General features: G+C 32.6%; 1 protein-coding gene across 2 annotated transcripts; it reads left to right on the forward strand.

Annotated features, from left to right (window-relative positions):
• The first annotated feature begins 2300 nt into the window (after positions 1 to 2300).
• LOC112941104 (uncharacterized) lies at positions 2301 to 14545 on the forward strand. 2 transcript variants are annotated; one of them, XR_011220885.1, is made up of 4 exons: positions 2301 to 2515; positions 12602 to 12706; positions 12947 to 13327; positions 14456 to 14545. XR_011220885.1 is itself a non-coding variant. In XM_026030033.2 (4 exons), the coding sequence occupies exons 1-4, from the start codon at positions 12420 to 12422 to the stop codon at positions 14471 to 14473; spliced, it is 585 nt and encodes a 194-aa protein (XP_025885818.1). In that variant the 5' UTR covers positions 12417 to 12419; the 3' UTR covers positions 14474 to 14545. The 2 variants fall into 2 exon arrangements, 1 of the variants encoding a protein (XP_025885818.1); XM_026030033.2 differs by lacking the exon at positions 2301 to 2515 and adding an exon at positions 12417 to 12500.
• The last annotated feature ends 487 nt before the right edge of the window (positions 14546 to 15032 follow it).

Consider the following 15032-nt stretch of genomic DNA (forward strand, 5'->3'; position numbering starts at 1 on the left):
TATAATTGTTATATGAATATTAAGAATATAAATAAATTTAACAGTTTAGAGAATACATTTTTATCAATTAGTCTACAACGTCTATCTCTGCTCGATCCCGTTCAATACATACCAAATGCACTAGCACGAGAAGTTAGAACTATAACATTCTCATAATCAAGATAAATTAAATTTAATCTCTTGCTACAATCTTTCTGATTGTTTTGTCCAGATTTATATTTATGATTGTGAACTATCACTTTTAACTTATAAGAACCGATAATTTAATCTTCTGTGTATAAGCTTAGACTCTATACACCAAATCATCTATTGTATAAGTTAGGGACACATATATGACAGTTCATCTATTCAATGTAACACTTTATTGAATTAAATAAATGAATAAATAATTGTTCAATAATAATACAATATCAAGACACATGATTAATAGTATATCCTAACAGAGGCGTAATTATTAGTGGTCATATTGAAGATTAAGAAGAATAAGAAAGTATATAAGGTTAATGTATTACAATAATTAGCAAGGATATATATATATATATGGATTGTCCCAATAGTAGGAATCATTACTGTTTTGGTTTTAGAAGTGTTGCCACTGGTTCGTAACCAGTGGCTTCTAAGTATAACTATTTATTATTATCCTTTAGTTATTATATCATAATTGAGTAATTAAATAGTAAGATATTGTGTTATTTGAATTTCCTTAAAAATATGGTAATTTGATAAATTAATACTTAACTCTGGATTGGAAATTTTAAAAAATACGAGAGTGGACAATGTTAGTTAACATCACAATTTACAAAAGTGATTAAAGTGATATGGGTTTCTATAGAATTTTTACTTATGGATAATGCATACTTGATAGATTGGAAACGTTCGAAGGCGTTGTGGAAAAGAAAAATATTGGAAAGGTAGCTTGCTTGACTTCGGTTCTTCGGTGGAGGTAGGTTATGGCTAGTTGATAGTAAACTCTTAATAGTGATTGATACGGATTGAATGATATTGTGAAGTTTTCTGTGTACTTGATTATGTGGTTGTGTGGCTTGATTGTCTATTTTGTGATTGGTCTGAAATCCTGAGAACGTGGAATTTATATTCTTGAACCCTCTTTATCGAAGTGATGCCTTAAATAAAGAAGGCTTGATTAAATTTTATCAATGAATTGAAAGTGGTGATCATAAATGAAAATTAATGGTATAATTGGATTGGAGTGTCACATTCCAACACGGTATAATTGGATCAGAATGTCACATTCTGACACGGTATTCTTGGATCGGAGTGTAACGTTCCAACACGGTATTCTTGGATCAGAGTGTCACGTTCCGACACGGTATAATTGGAACAGAGTGTCACGCTCCGACACACACTACACTATTTTAGGTCTACGACAACACTAAATCTGGACAACGCTTATAAAGTGTTGCCTAAAATACTTTTGGGGACGTTTTTAAAGTGTATCCAAAGATTTTGACTTTTAGTTACACTAATATTAGCAACACTTCTAAAGTGTACTCTTTAATGGGATAACCTACACTTTATAAGTGTTGTTATAGTTGGCAACAACTATTTACATAAATGGCCACACTTTTAAAGTGTGTTATTTTTATAATTGTTAATACAACACATGAAAAATGTTGCCTTAGTGTTTTTCCAAAATTTTATATTCCCTCTAACATTTTAACATTAAAATTTGATCTCCCTCCATTTTTATTTGGCCAAAAAAATAAAACATTAAAGAAATATTAAAAATAATAAAACATTAAAACAACAAAATGGGAAACATTACAGAAACTTCAGCTGAAACTTTCACTTTCAGCTGAAGAACACATTTTCATCCAGAATTGAAGAACCCATTTGCAAGAACTGAAAAACAGGATCGAAGAACGGAAGAAATCGATTTTCGTCACAAACTCTGTCAAAGTTTAGTTGAAGAACACCATTTTCAGTCGAAGAATCAAAGAGCAACACGATTCCTCTAAAGCAAACTGAAGAAGAAGATCCTCCTCTCCGAGCTTCGTTGTTCAAGATTGGAGAGCTGAAGAAGACGATTTTCTTCAAAGATTCTTGGGTAAACTGTTGTTCCATCAGATTTTCTTTTGAAAGTTGAAAGAAAATGCTTCACAAATCAACTTGCTTCATATCTTAAAGCTTTAGGGTTGTTGGAATAGAGTTGATCAGGTAAGATATTTTATCTTCAAAAGTCTAAATTATAGCTCTAAGATTTTGATATTCTTTTGTGTCAGTCCAAAATTAAAGTTAGGGTTTTTATGACTTGTGTTATTGATACGAGTTTTGTTGATTTAGGGAGTTTAGTTTGTAGTTGTATGACGTATAAATGGGCAGATTATCTTTGACAGACTAATTTTTTCTCTTGAATGTTGAATGTAGAAGCTGAAGCTAAGTCAAAAGTATCTGAAGAACTGAGTTGTAGCTAAGTTATCTTTCTTCGAAGAACTGAAGTGTTGAAGTTGGCGATACCTATAATATTTTGTCCCTAATATAGATTTCGTCAAGTGTAAGTGGCTACTCTACATGAATTTGAAAAAGTTTTAATGTATGTTTTAATGTCACTGTTTTTTTAGTCTTTTTTAGTCTTCCTGAGTTCATGATTGTGCTCGTCTTAAGCTTGGTTTGTTCCTTTGTTAACAACATTGATTCTGTCTTGTAGCTATTTGCTGGTAAATTTTTTCTTTTTTCGACTACATGTCTTGAAGTGTCTAGAAGTCATTTTGTTGTTTGTCTAGTGCATTTTTCAAGTATAGATCAGAAACATTGGTTCAATATTGCTTAGTTGTTTTGGGATCAGCTCGTACTATGAATTTGTTAAACTTGTTTTGTAGTTTGAGTTGCACTATATAGAAAATAAATCATATGCCTTAGAAATTGGAGATATAACATATATTTTTAAAGTCTAGAACGGGTGGAGAGGGAGCAGTAACTTGTGACAGTCTTTTCTGCTAACTGTTACTAGCAATAACAGAATAAAAGTAGAAGATTTGTTTTTGTGGTATGGACAACTTGTTGAGTTTTGGATATTGTTGAAAGTGAGGCTTGCTTCATCTAAGTTTTAGAAGAATTAGGAGAAGTTAGTGCAAACAAAATGGAGAGAAAGTCTTGTATGATGCTAAAGTCTGACCTATTTGATGAGTTAGATGCAACAGATGAGAAAATAGCTTGTAACTTTCCAATTTCATTACATGTCAAGTTCTTCCATATAAAATAGTAGTAAATAGAATTGTAAAGACAGTCTATGGTCAAGTGCTTTTTTCCTCACTGACTTTATGTTTCTCCTTCCTATCGACTTCAATGGTTCTGTCATGCTCCACAAAGTGGTGTTTCTTTTGAGCTTCAGGGGGAAGAGACCTATGGTGGTATCCACCAACATGCTTTCTCTGTGACTTCAGTTGTTTGATGCCTTTCCTTTTAGTCTATGTCAAACTGTGGATATTCCAGTTAGTAGTGAACAGGAATAAGCCTACTGAAGAGCTTAATATACATTTATTCTTTTGTAATTTTTGAAGAATAAACATGTTGTAATTTGTACGCTTTCAAGTTTGAAACTTGTAACCATATCTATAAGACTATAGTCTATTCATCTTCGTGATGAAACTAAATAAAAAAATAGTTTTAACATATAAGAATTAACATCAGAAAATAATGTTGTTTTCTTCTTTACATTCCTAATCATAGAGAACCTTCTCACTTTTTAACTATGTTTATCGGACTCTCCAAATATGTTATTACACCATTGCATATTCTGATAAGTGAACTAGAAATTGGACTCTCCAAATTTGAGTTTCACTAGCTAAGTCTACTTTGTCCAAAAAAGTGAACTAAAAATCATCTTTTAAGACTGCATATTCTGTTATCTCCTGTTGTTCTGTCCTCTTTAATATGAATTTTGTCATACATACATAAAGCTTATACTTCTGTTCCTTCGCATGTTTTAAACTCTTCCAGCCAAGGACCTATTTAAAAATGAGAAATTTGGGGTTGTTCTTTACACTTCTACTCCTCACGATTTTCTTATTGAATAGTGAATTCAAAAGCTCTAATTAGATGATTCATGCTATGTTACTTACCTAGTACTGATTGGATATCTGTTTTATAGTTTGAAGGTTGATCCACGCTGATCTTACTTGCGACTTGTACCATTTCCATGGATCAGATGAATTGATTGAAAAAAATATAATGAAATATGACTTGACAAGTGTAGTATGTGCTAATGAGATAATCATCTCATTTTGGTATATTGAGGTCAGTTTATTCTCCATGTCTTTATATGTAAACATGAATATATAACTTCTTAAATGTCTTTAATTTATAGGACACATGGTAGAAATAAGGTATTAAAACTAGCATCTCTCACTTTTAGGACATGAAGTAACTCATCAAGTATGTAAAGAATACTGAATCAAAATAAGTGATACATACAACAAATATTATCCATTTCCTTTATCAAATTATGTGAAAGTTTCTGCTTTGTCACGATATATGTTAGATATGATATCCATTTCCTGTATACAGTCAATGGCATAGTGACAAAATTTGCTATAGAAAATGTGACGAAGACTAGGATAGTAATTGCAGATAGAGAGATACATATATTGGGATCGTTTTTGAACATTAGGATTGCTAGAGATTCACTTTGTAGTCTCATTATGGGGTCTTCCGCTGGTAAGGTTTATTACAAGGCCAGAGTTGTTATTGCCAAGTCGAGATACTTTGAATTTTTTTTTTATAGGATGTTTAAGTATCAAAGTTTGATTTTTTTTAAAATTATTGGATCTTTGACAAAGTTCTGTCTTTTTCAAAAGATGAACACTTTAAGTATGGAGTGATTATATGTGTACTAGGCGATGACCATATAATTTTGGTTTCATGGTTATATCTTTGTGTTATCTTATATATGCTAATGTTATATAATTATTCGTACTTCTTATGTGGTTTGTTAGACAATAATATGATTATTTCAATAAGGTTAGCTAGGTTGCCAGTGCACATTGTGTTTTGAAGACTTGATTTTACTTTTAATAACAGACTTAAACTTTTTGATTGCTTAACTACTCATCTCAGAGCAAATTAGAATAGTTTGAGACCATTTTGTTGGTGTCTATAATTTTCAGAATTATTGTGTGGATTGTTCTGGTCTATGTTTCTTCCCTACTGTACATGCCAGATATGATCGTAAGAGTCTGTGTTTCTTCCCACTTTATATGACAGATATGCTCATAAGACAATACATCTGCATAGACATATTTTTTTGTGAAGTAAGAAGGATGTCATTAATAAAGCATCAAGCAGATGCACAGATTACAAAAGAATGATTTTTCTGTGTCAAGCAAACAGTTAACAACACTGATGATAAATTCTACGTAAGAATCCACACTAAATACGGGAGAAAGATAAACACAACATAAAGAGTAATCAAACATCCTACTTTAATGGTAATCCAACTGAAACAAATTTTTCTGTGTCAAGCAAGAGTATTTTAGAATAATCCAACTGAAACAAATAAATTTAGGCCGGTAATGGAGGTTTCATATCGTCATTCTGATGCTTTCATTATTTCACTTAAAGTTATTTCTTTCTACTCTTATGCTTGACCTTTTGAATATCTTTGGACTATGACGCATAATGTTTTTATTGATTGGGTTGGGTGTAATGTAGTTCTTTAGTTTACATTCATTCATGCCGAAATCTTAATAACATGATAACATTTATAAAAAATATTACACTCACAAAACATTCACCACAAAAAGTAAGGATAAAAAAGATCTTTCTTCATGTATCACAGATACAACAGTTCAGAAATATAAAAACTTGTTGTGTCACTAATACAGTGAAATTTGGAAACTGTTTTATTACTAAGACAACAAATATTAAAATTATTGTATTTCTAATACAAAGAGACATTCATAAGTCGTTGATCGAATATCTATTATAGGATCATAAGAATGTTTGCTTGAATGTTTAAACATGGTATTAGATATTTGATACTTCTCTGATTTTGTGTGCACAAGAATGAGATTTTAAAGCTTTAACTCTAAAAGCTCATAAAACTCTAAAAGTACTAAAGCTCCAAATTCAATTACAAAACTTTAACTTTTAATCATTTGAGTTATATTTATTTATTTTCTTTCTTAATTGTGTATATCCTATTAATTGTACTTATTTTTTTATTTATAGTATCATCAGCATTGAAAAACATTTGTGGAGGTTTAAAGGTTTGATTTGACATAGTGAACGCCTCATGACTAGGTAAGAAATTTTTATCATCTGATAACACATGATTCTGATAGATTACTCGTGACTTTTAAAACTTATTTGTTAACTGGTTCATGATTATTGCTGAAAGACTAAATATTGATATATTCTTCTAGGAGTTCACATATCCCATCAGAGGATTGGATGAATTTAGCAAGGTATAGCAAAGAGTATATTGATGGCATTGAATCATTTCTAGATTTTGCTTACTCTTATGGAGATCCTCATGGAGAGAAAATTCAGTGTCCATGTGCGAAATGTTGTAATATTCTTTGGAACCGAAGGAATGTAGTGTATGATCATCTAATATGCCATGGATTCATTAAAGGCTATACTAGATGGATCAATCACGGGGAATGGGATATCAAGTTGAATGTTGATGATGATATGGATTACTCGTGTGATGATATTGATGGGTTGTTGAATGATCAATTTAGAGATATTGCACAGGCTGGAGGAGTTTATGATGGTCCAAATGAAGATGCCAAGAAATTCTATAGCTTACTTGAAGAGGCAAACCAAGAATTATATTCTGGTTGTATAGGTTTCTCTAAATTATCATTCACACTTCGCTTATATTTGTTGAAGTGTTTACATGGATGGAGTAATGAATCATTCACTTCTCTTCTAGAGTTATTAAAAGAGGCGATTCCCGAGTTGAACATTCCTCAGTCTTACAATAAAACCAAGTCTATGGTTAAGAATCTTGGTCTGGATTATGATAAAATTGATGCATGTCCAAATGATTGCATGTTGTTCAGGAATGATCATAAGGAAGACGAATTTTGTCACACTTGTGGAGCTTCACGGTATATTCAAGCTCCTAAAGTTGATAGTGAGCTTGAGTCTTCAAAAAAGCAACATCGAGTTTCTGCAAAGACTTTGAGACACTTTCCATTAATTCCTAGACTCAAAAGGCTATTTATGTGCTCAAAGATGGCAGATTCGTTGAGGTGGCATGAAGAGAAACGTTCTAAAGATGGAAAGTTAAGGCATCCCGCTGATGGTCTAGCATGGAAAGACTTTGATAGGGTGCATCCAGATTTCACACTAGATTGTCGCAATGTGAGACTTGGCTTGTCAAGTGATGGATTCAATCCATTTCGAACCATGAGTATATCACATAGCACATGGCCAGTTATGTTGATGATTTATAATCTGCCGCCTTGGATGTGCATGAAATCTGAATATTCCATACTTTCTTTACTTATACCTGGACCACGATCACCTGGAAATGACATTGATATTTACTTACAACCATTGATAGACGAGTTAAAATTATTATGGGATTCTGGGGTTGAAACATATGATGCTTCCAGAAATGAAACTTTTCAAATGCGGGCAGCTCTTATGTGGACAATCAGTGATTTTCCTGCATATGCTATGTTATCTGGTTGGAGTACAAAAGGCAAGTTTGCTTGCCCTTGCTGTAACTATGGCACTAATTCTCGCTATCTTAAACATAGTCGAAAAATGTGCTATATGGATCATCGTGTTTTTCTACCGATGGATCATCCATGGAGATCAAACAAAAGATCATTCAATGGAAAAACTGAATTTAGGCCTCCTCCAGCTCCTTTAAAGGGAATTGATGTTCTTAATAGCTTACGTGATTTTGAAAATGTGTTTGGGAAAAAGAAAAAGAGATCAAATGATGGCCCATGGAAAAAAAGGTCAATTTTTTTTGAATTACCTTACTGGCAGCATAACTTGTTACGTCACAACCTTGATGTAATGCACATAGAGAAGAACATAGTTGATAGCATACTTGGAACTCTTTTGGATATTTCAGGAAAAACAAAGGATCATGCAAAAGCACGGTATGATTTGAAAGATATGGGAATCAGGAAGAACCTTCATCCACAAGATACAGAAGATAGTAAGAGAACAAAGCTTACAAAGGCATGCTTCTCAATGACAAATGGAGAGAAATCCATCTTTTGTGGAGTTTTAAAGACAGCCAAGCTACCTGATGGTAGTGCCTCAAATATATCTAGGTGTGTGCACTTGGATGAAAGAAAGGTGTCTAATTATAAAACCCATGATGCTCATTTCATGTTACATTACTTGCTTCCAATACCAATTAAAAGCATTCTTCCTGATCATGTGGCTATTCCTTTGATTCGTCTAAGTTCCTTCTTCCATCGTTTGTGCCAAAAAGTAATCACATTGGAGGAACTAGATTGCTTAGAAGTAGAGATCATAGAAACAGTAAATCAGTTGGAGCGAATTTTTCCTCCTTCATTTTTTGATATCATGATTCATTTGCCTATTCATTTGGTGAATGAAGTGAGATTAGGCGGCCCAGTGCAAAATCGATGGATATATTCCACTGAAAGAGAAATGGGTACATTCAAATCATACATTCGCAATAGGCGTTTTCCAGAAGGTTGCATAGCAGAGACACGAGTGGGAATAGATTGCATGAATTTATTCTCAAAATATCTGCATCGGGGTGTGCATACCAGATTTAATAGGAGAGCGCGAAATAATGATGAATGTGACCCAAGTGACGCAGAACCTGTGAGTTTGTTTTCTAATAAAGGAGTTCCTTTAGGAGCAAAGAAAACTGATCCAATCATTTTAGATGACAAGTCACTAAGTCAGGCACATGCATACTTATTGGGAAATTGTAACGATGTTCAAGAATATATTAGGTACCTTAATTTGAATATAGTATTCTTTTTGTATAATTAATTTTTATCTTATTTAATTTATTATTTTAACAAATAAAATAAATGTTTTGTAGAGAGCATGAGCAAGAGGTTAATAATCAGTCACGAAGATCTAAATGGAGAAAAGCAAAGAATCATTGTCAAAACTTCTCTCAATGGTTTGAAACTCGTGCTTTGCAAGAGGATGTGTCTGATTTGATAAAACAATTATCTAGAGGACCAAATTCTGTTGCGAAAAGATATTCTGGGTATCTCATAAATGGATATAGATTCCATGTTAGGCAGCGTGATACAAGGCGTAAAACACAAAATAGTGGTGTTACACTAATTGCCTCAACTACAAGCTTTGCAAGTTCAAAGGATAAAAATTCGATTGCTGCAGATTTGACTTATTATGGTAGAATAGTTGATATTGTTGAATTAAACTATTACAGCCATTTTAAGGTTGTTTTATTTAAGTGTGATTGGTATGAGGTTGAAAAAGATGTTTATGGCCTTACTTATGTCTATTTTAACAAGAGATGTTCCCAGGAAGAGCCTTTTGTGCTTGCATCTCAAGTACACCAATGTTTCTATGTGCAAGATCCATATGATCAAGATAAACATTATGTTATGAAGACTGTTCGAAGAGACCTGTTTAACATGGGTGATGAAGTTGAATCTAATCTCCCACAAAGTTATGAAAATGAGCCATCTGAACATTCGAAGGGTCCATCTATACCAAAAGATAATGGTGAAGTACTCTTAACAAGGACTGATTTACCAGAAACAATCATTGATGTGCCTGTGGAGGAATTTGTCAATCAACAACTTGAAGTTGAGTATGAAGAAGAGTTTGAAGATGAGTTCGAAGATGAGTTCGAAGATGAGTCTGAAAATGAGTATGAAGATGAGTTTTCAGATGCGCTTGAAGACGAGACTGAAAATGAGTATGAAGATGAGTTTGATGATGAAGTCGAGTCTGAAGAAGACACACCATGAGTTTCATATAGTGCTCACTCACTGTTTTTTTTTGTAATATAATAGTTTTGTTGTGATGATCATATAGTGCTCACTCACTGTTTTTTTTGTAATATAATAGTTTTTTTGGTAAAACACATTAATATATCTAATCTGTATAATGTAATATGTTGCCTTCTTATCTGATTATTATTTTATTGAGGAACCTATACTTCTAGCTGATTTTTGCTTGATTTGGTTGTTTGTTATTAATATACTTTCTGGTTTCATTTTATTATCAGGCAGTTGGCATTAGAGGCATTCAACTCTGTAGTTTGAAGTTGCTTCTGATTTGGTCGTTGTCCGGAGTTTGTCGCTCCGAGAGAGGTACAACTCTTTACCTTTTATTAATTTAAGTAATAAGAAGCTCTCCAGTTTTTAAACAGTCGCGTCTGCAGTTGTTTGAAATATCTTGTTTCATATGTTATCAATTTTTTCTGTTTGTTCATGTAGTTCTTCCAATTTCAATCCGTCCTGTTTTACTGTGGAATTCAGTTACATAGTGGTATTAAGTTACACTCCTCAGTCCCTATTCATTCTGCTTTATTAGTGCCCATTTCTTTACAATATTGAGTTATGCCTTACAAAAAATTCACTAAATCCCACATGCACATTGTTAGCTAAGTCTATAAGCAGACTAATGAGTCTTATGACAAATACCAAATTTAATTAAATTGTATCAACAATTATGCTTTATATCAGTTAGTTGGTATTGCATATATGAATCCTTTATATGAGAGATCCTGACTCTGTGTATATGATTTTATGTCTACTTCCTCTTTTAGCACCTTTACTCATTATAGTGTTGCACCTAGATTGTTGTACGTATGTGTGTTTGACTTATTATGTGATTTAAAATGTGTTCTGTAATTACATTACTGTTTTGTATAAGTTCTACAATATTATACAGTACTTTAATGTATAAATTCAGGAAATTTTGGAAGTTCTGGATATTAGAGAAATTCTGAAAATTTTAGAAACTAAAATGTTGCAATCTACTATAAGAAGCTATCCATCTGTGAACCTTATATCAAAATTACATTGCTGCTACTTCTTTCACTTAAACAATCTTATTATTTTGTAGGTTTACTTACTATTGGGAAACAAATTGAAGAGATTTAAACAAAGCAAAAATAATGAATCAATCAACAATGCTAAAGAAAAAGGGTTTAAATCCAAACAAAGGTCAAAGTCCATTGAAGAATCTGGATGTTGATATGCAATACCGATCAAGTGCTGAATTGGCCAACAAATTCAAGATTAAGAGAGAACAACTTGCAAATGAACGCAATGATAAAGCTAAGAAAGAGCAGGCACTAATATCACATAAAAGAAAGAATTTTGAGGATTTCATTCCACAACAAGGAAAGAGTAAATTGCTTGGGAACAAATCAGTCATTCAATCATCTTCAAGGTTCCATACGTCATTGAAGAAAGATGTTACTGCTTCAGCACATGCGACTGGAACAGCACTAGGTAATGGAGAGGCACGACATGATATTCTTGATCTACCGAATTGCAAACAGGTAAAGAGGAAGCCGGTCATACCAGCTAGTACTCTTGATCAGTTTCTAAAAGATCAAGGGATACACAAAGATGATGAAACAAAACGTGACAACAACACAACAAGTGATGTCGAATTTATGCATACTCCTACTATTAATGAACATAACAAAGGATTGGATGATCGTGTGGAACAAGAAGAATTCAGTAAAGATAAATGTGATGTCGAAAAGGAAATTGACATTGATTGTAGTACAAAAGGTATGTTTTAAACCTTGTATGATTTAGAACTCATTATAAAAGAAATATCTTATTTCACGTCTGTTAAATCAATCTAGAAATGTCGAAGCCAAAAAAAGTTTGAGGACATACAACATGTAAGGATATTCATGCAAGAAATTTGGAAGAAAGAAAGGAGGTTACATTTGATAAAGGACAAGCGGTGGGACCAACTAATAAGATAGTTTCACAATTAAGCAACTTTATAGGAACAATTGCAAGGAATCCTAGATTCATCAGCTTGATGTACACTAGTTGGCATGTGGTGCCAAAGGATACTAAAAAGCGCATGTGGGAATACGTCAATGTAAGAACTACCACTCATGAGAATTCATATTTTTTTTACTTACTGAAACTAAATATATTTTATTTTGCATAGTCCAAATTTCTACTTCCAGTAGAAGGAAAGAAGTGGGTGATGACTGGTCTTCATGATGCTTGGAGGCGACACAAGCAAAAAATTAAAAAGAATTTTTTTGATAAAGATAGTACCCTTGAGGATATGCTAGCAAAATGTCCTGATGGCATTCCACATCATCAATTCCGCCAGTTGATCGAGTATTGGAAACACCCAACTGTTCAAGTAAGGTTAAAATGGTGCATTTCCACTCATCGACTAATTCTGTGTCATATCTTTTCTTTTTATAGATATCAATTCAATTATCTCTTTGTTTTTAACAATAGGCTATATGCGAGATGAATTCTCAAAACAGAAAAAAACAAAAGTGGAGGCATCGAATGGGACCTATTAATTTTGCTAGAGTACGCGTGGCATTGGTAATACTTAGCTGACATTTCATACAAAATTTGATTTTCATTTTTTTGTACTTTATAAGAACTTACTGATTTTTTAAAATTTCTTTTGATATAATCTATAGCGTGCAGCCAAAGACAACAACGAAGAACCATCAAAGCCTGAAATATTTATTGCAACTCGTACCAAGACGGGAAAGGAAATCCAGGCTGATACCCAAGTTGCAATAGTAAGTTTTTCAAAGAGGATTATTAGTGAACTTTATTCAGACTTAACATTTACATCGTGGGGAGTTTGACTACATTAAATTTTAATCATGTATGCCTTCTTCTTCTTCTTCTTGTGCAAGTTCAAGGAGATATCAATTATTTGTCGACATTATTTAATTATTTTTTACGAAAAGTTTTCATAATGTTTTAATGCTTGATACTACTTACAATTCACTATGGATGCCAATTTTATTCAATAGGCTGAACTTCAAAGTCGCCAAAATTCTGGGGAAACAACTGATGATGCATTTAGGGCAGTGTTTGGAAAGGAGCAGCCTAGTCGAGTTAGGTGCTATGGTAGATCAGTGACAACAAGTTCTTTGAAGAAAGATGAGGAAATTAACAATCTAAAACAAAAGCATGCCGATGAAATCACTTCTCTAAAGGAAGAATTGAGAGAAGAAATGCGACATTTATTCACTCAATTGCTGCAAAATAACCCTGGATTGAATTTTCAAGATATACCCGGGTGTGTTGGATCTAACCTTGCTTCACCTATTGATGCAAGTAGTGCACAAGCTGTAAAAGGCACAAATCTTCCATATTCTTCGGGGTCAGCTCAAGATTCGGTTCATCAAAAGGTATTTTATATTTCAAATTCTCTATTAATAGTGTCAATATTGTTTTTCTTCTAGTTTAGTTGGTGTTATTGGTAATGAAATTCAAAACTTATTTTTACTTGTCTAAGTTTAGTCCACCTATTTATAACTGTTAAGAATGTTTTTGTTTTTGGTTTAAGCATTCGAATCGTTAGTTGAATAATTGTTCTATTAGTATTGTGCAATTGAGGAGTCTGTGGCTAACACATTATGTTTTATGGCATATTCCAATGGTGTTCAATTAAAAAAATGATGACACTATTTTCTACCTTTAGCTTCTGAATCCAGCTCATTGTAAAGGCTATTGTAGCTGGTCTTTTAATGGTCTGTCTGCACCTTTATGAAGCTATTGCTATTTTATTCATATTGGTGTCTGTTAGCTAGGTGGTTGTGGCTGTTAGTATTAATGTGGTGCAGCTTGTGATCTTGTGGGTAGATTTATTATGTTTGATAGATCCTTAATGGTTACTTGTTAAACTACAGACAAGGCAGAGAAAATTGGAGAGGAAAATCTGCAGGGGTTTTTCTTGCTACTGGTCCTCTATTTTTTGTTCATTGTCTGTTAAATCTTTAACTTGTTCAAGATTTTGTTTGTGTCTTTTTATAGCATTCCTTCTCTTCTTACTAAACATTTCTCTTGTCTGTATTTTTTGTTCACTGTCTGATGATGAACCTTGCCCTAGAGATACAGTCTGATGATGTTTGTGTCTTTTTTGTATGCACTAGAGATGCAGTCTGATGATGAACCTTGGCCTATGCTGCAGTTCTTTGAAAATATCATGTTCATGTTGTTATGTATTGATTTTTGTGGACACTTCTAGAGTATGTTATGAACCTTGTTTCTAGTGGTCATCACTGGTTTGTTTGAACTACTTGTGTGTAATTTTTACATTGAAGTTTACAACAGAAGACTGCACAAATTAAACTTTTGAAGTTTAATTTTTGAGAGCCAACAACAGAAGACTGCACAAATGTTGTAGTCCTTATAATGTGTAATTTTTACATTGAAATTGTATTTAGATTTGGATTGGTTGTCTTGCAGTGAATTCTCTCTGATTATGCACTTCCACAATTAATTCACAAACTTATAATTTTATTTTAAATGTGCAGGAAAATGTAGGTAACTGAATTTGAATTTGGCCAGAAGTAAACTCGATCCATTGTGGCAAAAGATGAAGAAATTTTTGTATTGTTGTCATATACGTTTGAATGACACTTTTGAGTTTTTGGAACTTGTTGATATTAGAGATCTTTAAGCAATCACTTTCTATGTTCTGGTTGTACATGAAATATTTCTCGAAATTTATTTGAAATATCTCTTCAATTTAATGCTTAATTTGTTCATTTTGTGTTTTAGGTCACTTGTATGTATGTAAATATATTATATATATTTATGCTACATGTAGGCTTATAAATGTTTAAGTTACACTTTGTAAATGTTGCTCTAGGTAGATAAAATGTTACACTTTGAAAGTGTTGCTCTAGGTAGATATAAAGTTACACTTTGTAAGTGTTGCTGTAGGTGAGATATAAAATCAACACTTTATAAGTGTTGCTATAGATGAGATATAAAGTTACAATTAATAAGTGTTGCTATAGATGACATATAAAGTAACACCTTATAAGTGTTGCAATAGATGAGATATAAAGTTACACTTTATAAATGTTGCAATAGATGACCAATAAA

The sequence above is a fragment of the Solanum lycopersicum genome, chromosome 1, assembly GCF_036512215.1.
Source record: "Solanum lycopersicum chromosome 1, SLM_r2.1".
NCBI classification, from domain to species: Eukaryota; Viridiplantae; Streptophyta; class Magnoliopsida; order Solanales; family Solanaceae; genus Solanum; species Solanum lycopersicum.

What these genes read in the sequence shown, in the direction of transcription:
- LOC112941104 (XM_026030033.2), top strand. Translation starts at nt 12,420, where the DNA reads ATGAATTCTCAAAACAGAAAAAAACAAAAGTGGAGGCATCGAATGGGA. An exon ending in CTAGAGTACGCGTGGCATTG is followed by an intron (nt 12,501 to 12,601) that starts GTAATACTTAGC and finishes TATAATCTATAG; the next exon opens with CGTGCAGCCAAAGACAACAA. An exon ending in CTGATACCCAAGTTGCAATA is followed by an intron (nt 12,707 to 12,946) that starts GTAAGTTTTTCA and finishes TTTATTCAATAG; the next exon opens with GCTGAACTTCAAAGTCGCCA.